The sequence below is a fragment of the Ursus maritimus genome, unplaced genomic scaffold (genome assembly GCF_017311325.1).
Source record: "Ursus maritimus isolate PB19 unplaced genomic scaffold, ASM1731132v1 scaffold_4, whole genome shotgun sequence".
NCBI classification, from domain to species: domain Eukaryota; kingdom Metazoa; phylum Chordata; class Mammalia; order Carnivora; family Ursidae; genus Ursus; species Ursus maritimus.
Genome location: NW_024426552.1, coordinates 18228963 through 18248295, shown reverse-complemented (window position 1 = coordinate 18248295; position 19333 = coordinate 18228963). Strand labels below are relative to the sequence as shown.

Here is a 19333-nt window from a genome sequence, read left to right as displayed (position 1 = left end):
GCAAAGAATGAGAAAAGAGAACTCTATCAACTTCTCTTGTAAAGCATTACATTTTTCTCGTTGCTGCCCAGAAAAACTGGCAGAAGCCTGTTGTTAAATCTGTGTCCCCTCTCCTTGCTTGACGGAGTATATAGCTCTAACGTTTTGGCCGTTTTGACAATCTGGGTCCTCTGCCCCTCCCTGCCTTGGGCATCAGGCTTCCATCATTATCACCAAGGAAACAGCAGGGATGTCTCATTCCTCACAGCTCTGCATATTTCAACTCTGGTCGCCTTTGTCCAGTGAGCTAAATTCTTCATGTGCACCCCACTAAATCAACTGTCTTCTATTCAGTACTTTATCCATTATTCTACCTTAAAAAGAGAGAGAGAGAGAGAGAGAGAGAAACTGATGTATAACAATTTCTTCTCTTGGGAATGGTCTTTTTCCAGACCTGTCACTATTTTTGAATGCACCAGACATTTTTGGTCCTTGGGAGCAAATACAAGAATTGTCTGTTTAGCCCTTGGAGTGCGGGCAGTGTAAGTGCGGGTCAATTTTAAAGAAGGCAACAGAGCATTCATAATGGGTTTCCCTTTTAAAAGCAGAGTAGACCAAAAATAAACCTGACAAAGGGCAGCTGTAGAGTTTTAACATGTGGAAAACTCCACAGGCAGCAGTTATGTAACTGGAAAGAAACATGATAAATATTTCACACCGTTAGATGAACTTCCAACTCTGACACGTGAAAAGCAAAGAACACAAAACACACCTCAACTCCCCAAAGAGCAAAAAGCTTAAACTGAGAAAGGGCCAAGGCTATTGCTAAAATCGGAGCCCTGCCTACTAGCAAGAGTCTTGAATGCTTTTTTTTCCCCCTCTGGCGTCCAAGGCGGAGCCCGCGAACCCCATCTCCCCCGAGCGCCTCCCCCGCAGCTTCGCCCGTTGGCCAGAAATTTTCCAAAAATCTCCACCCCTGGGCTGAAAACCCAAAAAGTTTTGGGCCAAGGAAAAGGAAGACAGGAGTTGGAGCGAGGCAGGCGGAGTTGCCCTCCACCCCGCCTCCCCCCAACCCCCGCGGCCCGCGCCTCCCACCCCCGGGCTCCTCGCCCCGGGGACAGCTGGCAGTCCCGCGCCGGACCAGACACAAAGCCGATCAATCCCGGCGGCGCGGGGGCGGGGGGACGCCCGCCAGGGCTTCCCTTCCGCTCCTCGCCTCCTCCTGCCCCCTCATTAGGACCCAGCCCACACCTCGTCCGGCATCCGCGGCCCTCCCCCTCCCACCCCTCACCCCACAAAAGGAACAGCCCAGACCCCCCTAGCCCCCGGACAGACCAGACCTGCCCCTAGGCTGCCGGTTGAGAAGCGCCCCCGGCAGGGGGAAACTGACATCCATCAGGGTCCGCCCACCGCTCCCCTTCTCTCCCCGGAGCCAGTCTCTTCTCTCTCCCGCCCCAGAAGTTCAGGGGCCCCTGACCGGCCTCCCGCGCTCCGGTCGCCGGGACCCTCGGCCTCCAAGGAGCAGCCAGCTCGGACCCCGGGAAGATGGCGAGGAGGAGCCGCCACCGCCTCCTTCTGCTGCTGCTGCGCTACCTGGTGGTCGCGCTGGGCTGTAAGTTGCTGGGGTACCCCCACCCTCCCAACCATGCGTGCTGGTACCGGCCCCCCAGACCTCCAGCCCCTGGACGCGGCGCTCGCGGACGGCCGTCTCTGGGGCTCTGGGCTGCGGGTGTGCCGCGGGGCGTCTGACTTGGCACTCAGCGAGCGGGAATCCGGGTGCAGGCAGGCGCGGGGATCTTTGGTTTAGTGTAAATAGCATCTGATTTTGTCAATTCTGGGTGGAGAAAATTCAAAGTCCACACCAGCCGATTCTCACCTTCTTCCAAAGTTGGGGTAAGTTTTCAAAGACGCAGGGACGCGAGCAGAATGCAGAACTCACTAACTACTTAGAAGATGCTAGGATCTCAAGATGGCATCACAGGGAGGCAGGCGCCGGCCACACGCGAAGTACCGGAGAAGGGGGTAGCGTCAGAGTTGTCTTGGTTTCTGAGCTTCCAATTGTACCGGTAAAATGCAGTGCACTTGTGGGGCAGGGGGATGAGGGGAATTTGTGGCTGCTGAGCCAGAATTACTTTTATCCTCTCCACCTGCACATCTATATTCAGTTAGGGAAGTCTGGTCTGGGGACTCTGGCCAGCTGCTGTGTCCTCAGGGGACGTCCGACCGAATGATTGTTAGAAAGAGGCAGAAGCTGAATGAACGAGGAGCGGGGGGACGTCCCAAAGCCCATTTCACGGGGTGGTTCTAAACAGGATTTTCACGGATTCTGGGCTCACGAGATTTAAAATCCTGGGAACGTTGCCTATTATTTTGTTTTCTTCGCGTTTACTTTTTAGGAAAATGGAGGAAATCGAAATAGATCGTAAGCGCTTAAGCAATGAAGTCCTTCTTTTTTCTGTTGTTTTTTTTGTTTTTCGTTATCCCCTTTTTTCTCTTTCTTTCTTTCTTTCTCTTTTTTTTTTAATCGAATGGGTTATTATTGTTGCTTTTCAAGTTCTGGTAATATTTAAAATAACCCGCCGAATGAGTGTCTAATACCATAATACAATGACTTTTTCTCACGTTCTTATTGCCGAAGTGAGTATCGCTGAACTCAACGTGATGTGAGCTTTGTTCCTTCGTGGGGGAGAAAGGTGCAAGTTGTCTCAGCAAAGGGGCATGTGCTGACCTATATTATAGAAAATCAAACCAAGACGGCAAGTCTTCACAATAAAACCATTATGCAATTTTGAAACTGGAATCATGTTGGACACACAAAGAAAAAAAACGCAGTAATGGTAAAGGGCAACAAAGAGACGGGCTGGAGGAATTGTCACAAAACTGCTGGGAAAGTTATGTATTTTGTTGATGATCCTAAACTTCAAATTAAAAAAAGACTGATTTTAGAATTGCTACTAATTAAAAACAGAGAAAATGGTTTTACTCTTCTATTCTTATTCAGTGATCAAAATAGAAACAATACACCCTAAGTTTTAAAGTGTAGCCAAGAAATAACCAAGCGGCAAACACAGGGTTAGATGAATGAGCAGAATAACCTCTTCTTCAGACTTTGGGTAAATCTAACCATTGGCTCTTCTAACCCCGACTCCTATGGGGGAATAATGTGGGAGTATGTGTGGATCTTTTCTAGTTTGTTCCCAGGGTGCCAAAAGGTCTGGCATTGCAAGAATGTTTTCTTTTCTTTCTTTCTTTGTGTGTGTGTGTGTGTGTGTGTGTGTGTGTGTGTTTAAATAAACTTAGTTATAACAGTAGATGTAAAGAAATATTGTGAAGATAGTATGGAGAGTTCCCATATATACCACATCTACTTTCTCCTTTTAACATTTTATGTTAGTATGATACATGTCATAATTAATGAAATGGTTTTGGTACATTATTATTAACTAAAGTCCACACTTTATTCAAATTTCCTTCATTTTTACCTAATGTCCCTTTTTATTTCATGATCTCACTCAGGATACTCTATTACATTTAGCAGTCCTGTCTCCTTAGGCTCCTCTTAGCTGTGACAGTTCCTCAGACTTCCCTTGTTTTTTTATTACTTTGACAAGTTTGAGGAGTACTGGTGAAGTATTTTGGAGAATGTCCTTTAACTGGTGTGTTTCTGATGTTTTCTCATGACTTCTATATCAGTATGGGCTTATGAATATTTATTTTATACTTTGGATTATAGTCCAACATGATTTTATTTATTTTGGTCTTAAAATCTAAAATTCTTCTAGCTTTTGCCATTGGGAGTTCTTCTAGTAGTTTCTGTATCCTCTGACATACCTCCATCATTATATATATATGCATTTTTGTTTGTTTTTAGCGCTTCCTTACTTTCTGGAAACACAAAGTCTTCAGGCTGATTTTGTATATTTCCTGCTCCAGTCATCGGCCATTTCTCCAAGGAGCCCTGGTTCCTTTTATTGGAGAATTGGTATTAGAAACCAAGATGTGAGTCTACCGCCATACCACCTTGAACACACTTGATTTCATCTGATCTCAGAAGCTAGCAGGGTCGGACCTGGTTAATACCTGGGTGGGAGAAACCAAGATGTAGGCACTGGGTATGCTCATTGCTATCAGAGTGTTGTTGAAAAACAAGAATGTTTTTCAGGGCTAAGTTTCACTCCATAGTCCTATTTGTGATTTATCCACTCAGGTTTCATGTCCAGATCCAAAAACAGTATATTAAAGGCTATGTATAGGGGCGCCTGGGTGGCTCAGCCGTTAAGTGTCTGTCTTTGGCTCAGGTCATGATCCCAGGGTTCTGGGATTGAGCCCCGCATTGGGCTCCCTGCTCGGTGGGAAGCCTGCTTCACCTCTCACACTCCCCTTGCTTGTGTTTCCTCTCTTGCTGTCTCTTTCTGTCAAATAAATAATTAAAATCTTAAAAAAAAATAAAGGCTATGTATATATCAGACCCTATTCTAAGGACTTTCTGAATATTCTCTCTTTTTAAGTTCTCAGCAAATGCATGATACAGAAAATATCCAAGTTACAGATAATGACCCCCATGGTTCAAGAAAGCTCATTCATGTAGGCTGGAAAGAAATGGAATGGGGGGGCGCCTGGGTGGCGCAGTCGTTAAGCGTCTGCCTTCGGCTCAGGGCGTGATCTCGGCGTTCCGGGATCGAGTCCCACATCGGGCTCCTCCGCTGGGAGCCTGCTTCTTCCTCTCCCACTCCCCCCTGCTTGTGTTCCATCTCTCGCTGGCTCTCTCTCTGTCAAATAAATAAATAAAATCTTTAAAAAAAAAAAAAAAAGAAATGGAATGGGGATTTGAAGATCTGAGAATTTGTTCCATAGGTAATTGGACTTTTCTCCTTTTTCTATCTGAGCACGTAAATCCTTCCACTGTCTCCATTCAAAAAGCACTTTGTGAATTTCTTATTCTCTAATTATATACTCATCTTCTTAATATCCATCCCCAGTATAACTGTACTATCCTTTTGTCCTGATCCTAATTTATATAATATCATGCTTATTCCATTCTTTCCTTTTATTTCTATTTGTCTGTATCCTTATTTTTTCTTAGTAGTCTGGAAGACTTTTGTTGTTGCTGCTGCTACTGTTATTTGGGTATGAGTTCACTGTACCTGTTGATATATGGACATTTACTTGTGTGTTTAGTGAAACTATATTTTTCTTTACCATGGAAATGGCAACTCCGTGAAGGAAGGCATTTCTTCATGTTTGCTCACCACTGTATGTACAGCGCTAAGCAAAGTGCCTGGTTAATAGTAGGTGTAAACAGATACTTGTTGATCAGATAGGAAGGGCATGAGGTGGAGTGGGGTGGAAGAAATGGATGAATGGAATTAATGATCTCAATATAAATCATGAAGCCCTAACGAATGCTAAGTAGGTGAGGTGTCAGATTTCTCTGAGGTGACATTTAAGCCAAGCAGTTGAATGTGAATGAGAGCAGTATGCTGTTCTTGACCCTACATGGCTAGTAGCAGTTGGTTCTCAACTCTGGACTGGAACCCGAGCCAGGCTACTTGGCCTGAGTCTGTAATCTCTCATCAACTGATAAGGACTGTGAAGCAGGGAGAGGTCTGGATCTTCTGCAAAATCACAAAGTTCTGCCCCGGTGGTGAAACTGACCCAAAAGAGCACTCCAGGGAACGAGTGCCAGGAAAATTCTGCCCTCTGTAAACATTGTTAAGAACAAAGCATCATCATCAATTTGCGGAGGAGGACCGGTTCCATCCTGGCACGGTCCTAATTATCTGATGAACAGAAGGGTCAGATTGGGCTTGCTGGTAGACCTGATAACGGTTTTAAAGCTGAGACAGAAATGACGTTTAAAAGGAAGAAGTCTAAAACAAAAAGTCAGCATAGAGAGAACAGCAAATTCCCTACGGTTGATAATAGAATACTCACTATCCTGCCACCAGAGCAGGTTAATGAGAGGAGCCTATGCGCATTTACATACGTTTTCTCTCCCCATGGTCTCTATTGCATTGGTTTCCTTTGCTGGGCCTTGTTGTTAGAGAAGATGTTTGGACCTACGGAAGCTGTGTTCATTGAAGTTGGACCAGAAGAAATCTGTAAAGGCCATTACTTAAAATAACCTTTTTATCCCACAGCACTGCTGAGTCAGTAATTCAGTATACCTGTATTGCCAGATTGATGCTTTGAGGAAGATGAAGGTGAATATAGAAAAGGGGAATCAGAATGTAGGTCAAGTGCTTTCTTTGGCAAAAGCAGAGAAAGAAAACTTAAAACTGGGTACTGTTTTCTTGGGAGGTGTTACTGTTAACATGACCAGAACTCAGAAAAACAACCCAACTGTGTTAGCTTTCTATTGCTACAGAAACAAATTACCACAAATTTAATACAACACAGACTTATTATCTTAAAGTTCTAGGGGCCAGAAATCTGAAATAGGTCTCGCTGGGCTAAAATCAAAGTATGGGAAAGGCAGCTATCTTCTCGAGGTTCTAGGGACGAATCAGCGTCTAAGCTGTTTTTCCAGCTTCTAGAGGCCACTGGCTCATGGCCCCATTCCTCCACCTTCACAGCCAGCTGTGCTCGGCTCCCATAAATCTGGTTCTCTCTCATCTACCTCCCTCTTCCGCTTGTAAGGACCTTTAAACTTACGTCAGACCCACCTGGGTAATCCAGGTTAACCTCTCCATCCCAAAGTTAGCTGGTTAACAACTTTAATTCCACCTGCAAACTTAATTCCTATTTATCATGTAAGATAACATGTTTTAGGCTCCTGGGATTAGGATGTGGGCATCTCTGGGAAACCATCACACCAACCAAAAGTGGGATGTACACAGTAACAGTGTAATCAGCATGTAGCCAAGAATATTCTAGATCCCATGGAGCAACTGTAACTTTTACCTTTAAATTATAATTTATAGTGCTATAGAACTGTATTTTTTGAGTTCTATTTCAGATCACATAGTGTAGCAGTAAAGAACACGTACTCTGATGCTGAATTCTGTGTTATTTACTAGCTAACTGTATGATCTGGTCCAAGCTATCTGATTTCTGTGTGTGTCGGTTTACCCATCTGTAATGGTGATAATCCCAATAACAGACTTACTTTGTAGAGGTGTAGGGAGAATTAAATGTGTACATATATATAGCACACTTAGAAAACTGGTCCTGTTATTATTGATAATATTTGGGGTCAGTAGAGTTTAACAGTCATATTATCATTTATAATGGATTTCCTACATTTCAGAGAATCCTATCCAAACACAAATAGACTGTTTCATAAGTATTATACTAATTTAAACAGTTTGTTTTATTCACTTTTATTTTAAAGAATTTATTTTAAAATGTGTTTTTTCAAGTTTTATTACAAAATACACACATATATCTGTATTATCACAAAATACTTGCACGTGTATGTGGACACGTGTCTATCTATCTACATTAAAAGAATATGCTAGGCAAGTGAAGGGGGGGAAAACCATCTCAGATACGGAGGGAACAGGGCTGCACAGAGGTACTTGAGCAAAAGCAAGCAGGAAATGGAGAAGTCCCTTATGGCCAGAGCATGGATGACAGGGGAAGACAAAAGACAGCAGCCAGCTGGTAAGAGGGACTTGTAGGGCATATTTAGGATTTTAAATTTATCCTAAAGACCAGGAGAAGCCACTGAAAGCCCTTAAACACTGGGTATCAGTTAGATTTGCCTTTCAAAGAGAACACATTGGATGGAGTGTGGAGAATGGGTAGGATGGACGGGTGGGTAGGACGTGGAAGTGGGGAGCCCAGTTAGATGTTATTGGAGTGGTCCAGGCTGTTACTTCCAAAGTATTTATTTTATATGGTTTATTGAAAATACGTACATGCACATATATAATTAGACATTTACATCCACCCACAGAAAATTGTTTTATATCTGAAATGTAGTTAATTAAATTTAATCAGGAATTTGAGAGAAAGGGCTCTTTAGTTGTTAAGGAATTTTTTAAAATGGTGTATGCTACATGTGTTTCCAACTCTCTCTTCAGCTCCCAGCATCTAAACATAAAACTAGCTTTTGGGGGTACTGTTTATCGTCTTTCAGTATTATTCTCCGCCCCGCCCCGTGTTTGTCTTCTTCAGCATTGTTTTACCTTATTCCCATCTTGCCATCCTTAAGAGGGTGATTGGATTAGGTTTGATGGGGAGAAGAGTGGCCTTCTGTGTTACTAAGTATGTGAGGGTGTGCCTGTATGAGAGAGACAGAGGCACAGACAGAGATAGAGCGAGGGATAGAGGTGGGGGGAAGGGAGAGAAAGAAAGAGAAGGTGTGTGCTCAAACGAATGCCTGCTAACAGGATCCACAGAATCCTGCTCTTGGAATCTTCAGGCCAGTAAAGGGTTGGAAATGTTTACAGTTTAAATTGTTTCCATGTTTTATGAACAGAGAAGGAAAGAACTACTAGACCTAGTCCCATGAAGGTATTTCAGGAGCTACACTCTTAGCTCTCTACTCTCTTGGCTCAAACAGTCCTGAGCAAGAATTCTTGTGATTTTTTTTTCTTCTTATTTTGGAGGGAGAGAGAGAATCCCTAACCCCAAGCAGACTCCCCACTGAGTGCAGAGCCCGAAGCAGGCCTTGATCTCAGGACCTGAGATCATGACCTGAGCTGAAATCAAGAGTAGATGCTTAACGGACTGAGTCACCCAGGCACCCCAAGAATCCTTGTGATCTTAACAGATGGGAGTTTTAGTTCTTACCTGAAGAATTTTGCCTTTCTCTCTCTCTTATGTCATTGACAGTTTTTATTTGTTTTGTTAGATTTTCTGTTTTGTTTTAGTTTTCAAAATTTTTCACAGGGACAGTGTGGGACTGAGTTGATTTTATACTGGTAAGGAGTGCAAAAGCCTAATCTGGTTTTTCTCCTTTATTCTGGGCGTTTCCAGTTCACTCACTCTCCTTTTGTCAAAGCAGTCACCTGCTGTTTTTAGATTTAGCTTTGCTCACACTGTAAAAACTTGCTAAATACTTTATTTATGGGCATAATCAAAGACAAAAATAGATCACTGTTGAATGCATTTACTTACACATTTAAAAACAAGGTATGTATATGGTAAATTCAAACAGTACAAAAATGAAAAATAACTCTTTTCTAGCCCCCTTGACTTCTATTCCACTCTTTACAGATAGACTACTCTTAAGCTTTTTGCATATAGTTCTAGAAAAATTGGGGGGAAAATATAGTTCCAGCATATATGAGCATACCAGTATGGTTTCTAAATCCAAATCAAAATTTACTATGCTTATTGTTCTGCACCTTCCAACAAATCAGATAATATTGTATATGATATTCTGTGGCTTCCTGCAAAACTTTATTTTTTTATTTTTTTAAAGATTTATTCATTTTAGAGAGAGAGCGTGCACCTGAGTGGGGGAAGGGGCAGAGGGAGAGAATCCCCAAGCAGACTCAAAGACTCCCTGCAGAGCACAGAGCCCTGAGGGTTGGGGGGGGGGAGGTTTGATCCCACAGCCCATGAGATCTTGACCTGAGCTAAACCAAGAGTCAGAAGCTGATTCCAACTGAACCACCCAGGCACCCCTTGCAAAAATTTATTTTTACTAGTAATTGAGCCACAACCCAAAGCTATGTCTCACAAATAGGACTCATGATAACATTTTGCAGAGGCCTTTAAAATCCTTAAGCCAAAGTGCAGCAGGGGCTACCTTCTAGGTAAAACCAACAAAAGTAAGCAGTGAAACAAAATGAATATAACAAAACAGAGGGAAATAAATTCCCAAACCAGTGACCAAATCTAGAAAGGGAAAATTCCAACTCAGATGCTATGAAAAAAGTCCAAAGTAGAGGGTAAGTGCCAACGCCCAGAGAAGACCAACACCAGCACCAGCTAAGACTTACAGACAAGTGCAAACTGGTGCTATTTTTAAAGGAGACCAAAGAAGAAGTAATGACCGCAAATAAAAAGGGAACATGTTGGACTACTGGGAAAGTGCTAAATTTGAAAAGGGAGAATTGTGCTAATGTCTTACAAAAATGTTCTAGAGGCACTTTAAAATAGGAATGGATTCTAATCAGAAGTTGAACTCCATGGAATAAACAGTAACTCAAGGCTCTATTTGTCCAGTAATCTAAACATGCAGTCTTCTATGTCATGAAAATATAGGGTACAAATTCTCCATAAGCTGGGAGCCATGGGTCATTGGACTTTGGCCTCATAGGAGGCTCTTGGTCCAGAACAAGTCAGGGGCTTTCAGACCCTGCCTATGTGGGTGTGTGTATCCGAGTGAACAACTATGCCAGTTTAGATACAGCGTTTCTCCTTCCCAGCCATCTTCTCTGCTGTTGTGTTGTCATTGTTGCAATTTTTTCCATGTGGCAAATGCAATTACTAAGCCCCTTCTCCTTAACCCTCTCCAGCTCATCCATTCCTCAAAGCTGAATTCTGCCACATATTATTACACTCCTGGTGTTCTTGGTATGTTCCTGATTCTCTTTTGTACTTACTGGGTTAAACTGTTACCTTGTTTACATGTGTTTCTCTCTGGATTGTGAGTTTGTCAAGGACAGAGACAATACATCTTTGTGTCTCTAGCACCTAGAATCTTGCCTGGCTCATAATGATTTCCTAATACTTAATTGAATAGAGGTAAGTAACCTGGAGTTTGATGTTTTATTTGTTTCGTAGCTTCATAAAATGACATTTTATTACTAAGGATCCCAGGACATGTGTAAAATTAATATTCCCTAATGAATGCATAATTTTGCTGCTCTTAGAACTTCCTCCTCCCTCGTGAACTATAGACTCCCTGGAGTTTAGAGTTACAAGGTAAGATAGAGACTGGTTGGCCCTATAGAGTTTTAGGAAATGTTGCTGATTGCCTGATGCTTTTTGTATTGTATAAAACAAAACAAAACACAAAAACCTCCACATAAGTTCCTCTTGAATTAGTAAGCATTGATTAAAAGTTCAGATGAATCAGACAATACCTCTTCGCAAGTTGCCTGAGAAAAACTACAACACAGGATGTTAGAGAGTTCTACGAGTACTCTCTGAAGCGGGGGATTCCAGACTGTCCTCATGGTCCAACCTCTTTGCCACTCAGTTGATATCACAGCAATCCATGTCCCACAGGAGGTAAAAGTTTACTAAGAGAGAGGGGAGGGCCTGATAAAGTGATCTTTATTTCCAAACCAAAGATGGTTTTCTTAGGCATCCTTTCCAGTAATCATATCATTCTGTGGGATCTTGACGCCTGCTCATTAGCAGTGAAGAACTTTCTTCTGGGTCCACGTGACTCATCAACTAGGTCCAAGGGTATTCTTTCATTGCAAATGCCAAGATGAGATGGATCCTAAGGTTTTCAGCTCTATTGTGCTACTCTCCCAGAAAATCTGACTGAGGATGCTGAAATGTTCAAAAAACACTGCCTGGAGCACTGCAGTGTTCTTCAGACTTTTCTTTATTCCATGTCCTACTTCTCTTAAAAAGAACATACGCCCCAACATACATTTTTGGTAATGAAGTATATACATGTGTTTCTGTATCAATGTATTACATTAATTATAAGATATATATAAAATAAGTATCAGACAAATGAGATAATGAAAAATAAATCAGCAGTAATGCCCTTGGGCGGGAATGAGGTGATGGTTGTCCTGTATTACAGCACTTGATAAAGCCTCTATTATTAAAACACTGCGAGACTGGTACGTGAATAGAATGACAGACCAATAGAACAGAATAGAAAGTCCAGGAATTGGCCCAAGTTCATTCGGAAACTTAGTGTAGATGTGAGATGTATCTTTCCACTTATCTATCTATATATAAAATAGGAGCCCCTCAAACCACAGAGAGTGCTTAATAAATATCGTTACAGTTGGGTAGCCATTTGAGGGAAAATAGATCGGATCCTGACAGTGTACGTGAGGATAAACTCCAAATGAATCAAAGATCTAAATGTCAGTAAGTAATAAGTTCAGCCCCACCCCCAAGATTACAAAAGCATGGATGCCTTCTTTTAAAAACTACATATCAAAAGAGCATCTGCTCGAAAGAAATAAAATACCATACAAAAATCAAAAGACAAATGACTAATTGAGAAAAAGATGTCTGCACTCTAATTCTCAGCCAAAGAGTATCGTCACTGATATACAACAAGCCCTAAAGATGGAAAGAAAATAAAAATATAAAGAACAAAATAGAAGAATGGCGTACATACAACACAAATCCCAGAGAGTTCCCAGAAGAAAAATTTTAATAGTTCTTCAGATATGACACTGCGCTCAACATCACTGAAACGCAAATTAAACTGTCACACAGATAACATCCCTTTCCTGCCAGATTAGCAAAAACACATAACTCATCCGCATCCTCTGTTACTGAAGCTGTGTGCAAACAGGCCTCTGACTCCTGAGGGGCTGCAGAGTGATCTATCTGCTATGGAAAAAGAATTAATTCAGCAATATGTAGAAAAATTGCGTGTCTACTCTGACTCATTCCCCCCGCTACCGGGAGCCTGTTCCAAAGCTGTATTTGCAAAAAAACAAAAACAAAAAAAGCTGAACGAGATTGATACATGGTATTACTTATTTCAAAATTATTTATTATAAAGAAGATGGAAAACTATCAAACGCCCATCAATAAGAGATTGGCTGAATAAAGAACGAAATGGTATGCAACGTAGCAATAAAAAGGAACGAGGGTGATCTCCACGTATAGATATAGCAAAGGAAAAAAGCAAGGTGCTGAACAGTATAATGTAGCAGGCTGTATTTTGTGTAAGAAAGAAATACTGGAAGGTTAAATGAAAACCACTCACAACGGGTAGAAAGGGGCAGAAATGGGACAGAGTTCTCTTAATAACTTATTACATAGATTTGGTTGTGAAAACTTAAATTTTCTGTTTCGAAGAAAAATTCACTAAAACCGCCATCTTGAAAATTGAAAACAAATGGACAGAAATGAACCTCCTGGGTCTCAAGCCGGTGATGTAACCATGCAGAGGAAAGAATTTTTCCAGTCTGAGTTTAGAATAATCCACTGAGTCGTAGAATTTATTTTAAGGATAAATAAAGCTGCAAATGCATTTTAAATGAAAAGAATTGAAAACAGTGGTGTTATTTTGAAATTATACTACAGGAGAATGCAAATCGGTAATGATCATAATGTAGATATTCAAGATTGTCAGTGAAGGGAAAAAGAGATACAAGTATTATGTTTAAAAAGCAGTAGAAGTCCTATCATGTATATTTGAATTGGAAATATCAGTATGAACTCCTAATGCTTTTTTCGTTCCCAAACTGTGTATTTCCTATCTCTGTCCAAATAACCTAAAAACAAATAATCTACAAAAATCTCGCTAGTTTGCCGCCATACACGTTACTTTTGCTTACATCCCCTTTTTGTAGTTCCATGTCAGCTGCAGAATCTCTGCTCTCTGCATGTCTCATTGTCATTCCAGGCTCCAGGCTGAAGGGGCTGACCCCATTTGGGACGGACAGTCCTCATGGCCAAGGGAAAAGCAAAAGACCGACTTAACTAAGTGTTCTCTCTTAAAGCTTCCACTTACCAGGGCATATGTTCGTTGGTGAGAGCAATCACGTGGCCAGAAACGCAACTGGGCTGGGGAAGTGTATCCTGCTAGCCAGGAGGCCCCAGCTATCATGTAATAATAAGTGGAAAGGGAAAGAATAGTTGGGAATAATAATAAAACCCTTCCTACAACACTATAAAAATGAGCATACACATCGTGATCTCTCAATACCCTTCCACACTAACAGCGGCCAGGGAAGCTTTGAAGGAACATCTGATTCCATGTGTAGGGTTGGGCGTGTATGAGTCTGGAAGCATTTATTTTGTTGTGCCAGAAAGCCAGAAAACTCTCCAAGCTCATGGGATCGTCTAAAAGACACACGAATCAACATGAAAAGGCTCACTGTGGCCAAATTAGAGGCAATTTAAGAATCAGAAATGAAAAAAGTATATTGAAGGCAATCGATTTAAAGATGCCAAACAGATTTTAAGTGTATTAATTATAGACATTAAAAAGAGAGAGAGTCGATACGGTTAAAAAAAAATCAGTGCTCTTTGGTCACCCTTAGAACCAACTACATCAATGGCTCCCGACCCCGAGTTTTAACAAAGAAGTAAGCCTTCATCCTGCTTTCCTTTGTATGTGCATACATGTAACATATAACCTTAACTGATAGAGAAAATTTTTTGTTATAGAGGTCAAGCTAGTAAATGTGCAAATAAGAAAAACAGTAGAATCTAGTCATCATCATCTTGCACCATGTCATTGGTTCAGGATAGGGTTATTAAAAATTAGACAAAATGTTGATGGGGACCTTTAAAATGGAAGGACCCGTCTGTTATCATCTAAAACCACTGATTAATCTTAGCATCATTAAAAGTAGGCCAATCATTGTGCAGTACAACAGGAAGCACAGAGCTCTCCCTATGTAGTGTTTGTGCTCCCCCCCAAGAAAATAATTATAAAAATAATTGACCTTTATCTGAATCAAGCCTCAGGGCAAGCTACCTTCTCTTTATAGGAGGGTAGATGCACAGATTAAAGACATGGACAAGCTTAGAAAGTGAGTTGTTCTACAGAATAACTGGCTGGGTTTTCTCAACAAGTCACTGGATGGGAGGAAAGGGCAGGTTAGCTCTGCATTAAAAACAAAACAAGACAAAAAGCCTAAGAGGCAAGTGTAACACTGAAATGCGGATCCCGATTCAAAAAAGATATTAGGCGAATTTGACTAGGGCAGGGTACGAGATTATACTAAGGAATGAATTATAATTTGTTATTTTAATGTTACTGTAGCCATTTGTCTTTAATTTGTATTGATACCTCCTAAAATAATAAGGAAAATTGATTAATAGATATGATTTGCTTTAAAATTTCTCAACAACGAAAAAGATAGATGAAGTAAACGTGGCTGTCTTTACAACTGTCGAAACCAAATAATGAGTATGTGGAGTCTATTGCTCTGTTCTCTCTACTTTTGTGTATATTTGAAAATTTGTCATAGGGCCACCTGGCTGGCTCAGCTCTTGACCTCGGGGTTGTGAGTGCAAGCCCCACGCTGGGTGTAGAGATTACGTAAATAAGTAAATCTTTAAAAAAAAAAAGAAAAAGAAAATTTGTCCTAGTAAAAAAACTAACCCCCCCCAAAAAAAGAATGTGATAAATATATAAAAATTCCAGTATTTCTTTTCTTTGCCCCTCTGGGTTTTATTGGACTATCCACCTTAGAGTATTCTGGTTAAAGAGAAAATAAATAGACCGAAGTGAGTCTGCTTGAAATATCTGCTCTCTTAAACTGTACACCTTACTTAACCAGAATAAGAAACCTAAATTCTATCTGAATGACCCCCTTTTTAATCTAGCTAGTCTGTTTCACACTAACAGAAAAATAAAATGCCTGAAAACAGACAAAACACCCTGCCATTAACTGAACTCCAAGATCCTGGGTTATACAGCAAAATCTGTTAGTCAATGTGCATAACAGTAATGTTTTTCTTCATAATGTAGTGTGGACCTTTCCGTTCATTTCCTTTCAAAGGGACTTTAATATTTTATTCCCTAAAATCTGAAAGTACCCATTAGATGAATACATGCCAGAGTCATAGACTGATGGTAAGAAAAGGTGAATATAAAAAAGAGAGTTGATTAAATTCCAAAAAATTTAGTTTTTCTCTTGCATTTATTTAATAGAGGCTGGTCTGATCAAGTCTCTTTTGTCCACCCTCTGGCTCTTCCAAAGAACAGAAGAGACTACTTCAGCTTTTTTTAATAGCGTAAGGGCCAACTCAAGCTCATTTCAAAATTGCTCACACTTCCTAAAATATTCACTTAATGCTCAAATCTATGTCATTAAAACTTAATGTCAAGTTCCAAATGAGTTCTTTATATGACTTAATTTCCCATAGTTCCTTTAACCTCGAAGACCCCAAAGCTCTAAGGATTCTCTGGAGAAGATTCTGGCTGTGGGGGAAGAATGGAGGAATTAGAGGCATTTAGAAGCCGCCTGGAGTCTGTGCCAGCAGCTTACGCACACGTTCATTGTAGCCATTTATGTCAGAAGCGATTTCTATGCGGGATAACACGTTCCCCAAATACACCATGAATTCATGAGCAAGAGAATGTAGGCATTAATAGAGGCAGGAGTTCCACTTCACCTCCCATCCCATTACCTCTTAGAGTGGAAGCAAGACTGCATCATCTTCCTCAAAGAGAATTTAGATTTAGAGTCCTAACTATGTGAACAAGCCGGCCATGTCCCTCTTGCTTGCCCCATTCCACACATTCAACTATTTATCTTTGAGGGTGAGATACCGAAATCTGCTGAGTGATGAAGAGATCATTCAAGACAAGGCTTTTCCATGACATGTGCTGAAACATTTGAGGAAATTGAGTTCTTATTATTAGAAAAATAAAAGGACGAATAATTTTGGAAATGGGTTACAGAAATACCTCTTTTAGAGAGCAAAGTGATCTCACCAATGAGTGTGTTGAATATATTTTTTTTTCCAGAGGATGATGGATTCTCCTCTTTTACCTGAAAGAATATCAGTTACATTTTCTATGACGGAGTAACTCAGGGGCATGTTCACACTGACTGGAATGGTGGGCAGAATCACGTTCACTTTTTAAGTTGATTAATTTTATAAGTTAGAGTTCTCAGTCTGTTTGGCAGTGGTGCATTATTGGATTCATAAGTTAAATGTCCAGGTGAAATGTCTCTACTGGAGGGTCAGAGGACCTCCTTATACTTCAAACCATAAATGTCATTTGTTTTCAAAGACGCAAAGAGTATGGCATAAATAAAATGGAGCTTGGGGTGTGAAGACCTAAGATTGTGTCAGTTCTGCTCTTAGTTTTTGTTTTTGTTTTTTTTTTAAAGATTTTATTTATTTATTTGACAGAGAGAGAGAGCCAGCGAGAGAGGGAACACAAGCAGGGGGAGTGGGAGAGGAAGAAGCAGGCTCCCATCGGAGGAGCCTGATGTGGGGCTCGATCCCAGAACACCGGGATCACGCCCTGAGCTGAAGGCAGATGCTTAACGACTGAGCCACCCAGGCGTCCCTGCTCTTAGTTTTTGATAAGGCTTTAGAAAACTTTTATTTGGATCTTGTTTTCCTTATTTGTAAAATGAGGGGGTTTGATTTAATGATGATTAGAGTTCTTCATAATTTAACATTTTGTTTTCAAATGGGGAAAAAAATGTACCATACTTAGATGCTAAAATTATTTTGTATGGTGTTGAGGACTTGTTTTCATTCTAAACTGCCTCTTTCAGGATTCTTATTGGTTAGAACACAGAGCTTGTTTTGAAAAGGATGAAGAAATGGCTCGGTATTCATGGAGTTGATTGTATATTATGTAAAAAGTCTCTATTTGATGCAGTAGTCATCAGGAAGTGGTTAGAAGTTTTGAAAAGTGAAGCAATATACCAAAAGATGGAATTTATGGTAACCAATAACTTTGAGCCTTACATATAGGATAGACTTAGAAGGAAAGAGGTGACTAGAGCCCAAGTATTAGGTAAAAGGGTACAGGATTAAGGTAGCAGCTGCCAAAATTGTTTAGGAACGGTTAAATCCAGAAGACATTGAAAAGAATAATTGGTAAGATTTAGTGGTTGATTAAATATGGGGGGACATCAAAGACATCAAAACAGTAATTTCAAGTTTGTGGATTTGAAGAACCAGAGAAATCATAGTGCTTACATTGAGAAGGAATGATTATTTTGTATATATCAGAAGGCAACAAAATATCCAACTAAAAATGTCTCTGTAGAACATTGGAAAGAGGATGAAAGTATAAGTCCTCTGTAGCTATCCCCTGTACTTCAGTGGTGAACAAAAATAGGGAGATTCACTCTGGGAAAAGATGTTCTCAGGGAGAATACACAGAGGTTGATTAGTAGGCGCAAAGGACTGAGCTCTGGAGAATGTGCTCAGTTAAGAATATAAAAGAGCAGAGACAATGAAGAGAAAGTGCCCAGGGAAATAATAGACAAAGTGGGGAGGAATTTTGCCAAGTCAGTTATCTGGAGACCAGAAGAACCAACGGAGATCAGAGAGAAGCTATGGCTAACCTGAAGGATTAAAAAGAAGACAAAATTAGCCTTTGAATGGAACTTTACACTTGACAAAACACTTCACACGAATTATATTACTTAATTCTCCCGTTAACATTCCTGTGAGGTACCTGGAACTATTTTTACCAAGGTTTCATAAAACGAGAAGCAGAGGCTCGGAATAGTTTTAGGGAGACACAGAGGCAGGACTTGAAGAAGTTAGAACTGTTGACTCCAGATCCCCCCCCCCCTTTTTTTTTCCTGTGTAGGAGATGAGGATACTGGAAAGTGTGAGGGAAAGTAGAAGGTTGAGGAGATTTTTAGGGGGAATGGAAAGCGCTCTTTTCTGGTGTTTGCTTTGGCACTATAAAGGCACAAGGAGAAGAGAGGAAGCCTCTGTCTCGTCATGTATGGATTTAGAATCAGCATACAGTATCCTGCAGGGGCACTGCAAGAATGACTAATTTTTTCTGTCATAATAAGAAAATAACTTGAGTGTCCATTTAGAGTGTGGGTAATGGCTTAAAGATCTTAATATGTTATTAAAATGCTTTCTGACATTTAGTGTATTTGTAGTATGGTTGTCTCAACATATACAAATGCCTTCTGTTCACAACTCAAACTGAATTCAAAGCAATATTAACCTGAAGGGTAAGCCATAAGCCCGAAAAAAATATTTCATGATCTAAAAATATTGTTTAACTAAATGGGAAAAATATCCAAACATGAGCTCATCCAATATTGTCGAGGGATTTATTATCAAATTTGGTCACCCTGTAGCATCACAGATCATTTAAAAGGGAAATAGAAAAAGTCCCCATAATTTTCTGGCTTTTTTCCTAGAAGTTAATATCAAAAGAAAAACATGAATGTTGTCATGAGCAAAAATAAATATTTTCATATATCACACACTTCCTAAATTTTTTGTATGTATTACCTTTTAAATTGCTATGTGCTATCTGATAGCAGGACACAAGGATTTTTTTCCCCCTTATTTTGAAATGAAGAATAACTCTTTCAGCTAATTTCTGTGATACCATTTGGTAATTTCTTCTGTCTTTTACTACTTCCCAACTTTAGTTTCCATGGGAACAGGATCAGTCAGAAAATATTTAGGACTCTTTCAGAATGTTGAGTCCAAGATTCCTAATTAGGCATCAGGCACTAGCAGCTTAATTAATACGAGTGTCTGTGTTATATCTTTGAAGGTAAAGAAAACTGGGTTAAGATTTCACAATACGTTTGCCTTTTCAAAGATTTTTATT

The 19333-nt window shown here is 40.5% G+C and overlaps 1 protein-coding gene across 1 annotated transcript in view; it reads left to right on the top strand.

The window, feature by feature from the left end:
* Positions 1-1166: 1166 nt before the first annotated feature.
* Positions 1167-19333, top strand: part of JAM2 (junctional adhesion molecule 2) — a 52745-nt gene continuing 34578 nt past the window's right edge. The window contains exon 1 of the mRNA XM_008701758.2: positions 1167-1591. Within this exon, the coding sequence (XP_008699980.1) occupies positions 1525-1591 (67 nt within the window). The 5' untranslated portion in view covers positions 1167-1524. The remainder of the gene's footprint in view (positions 1592-19333) is intronic.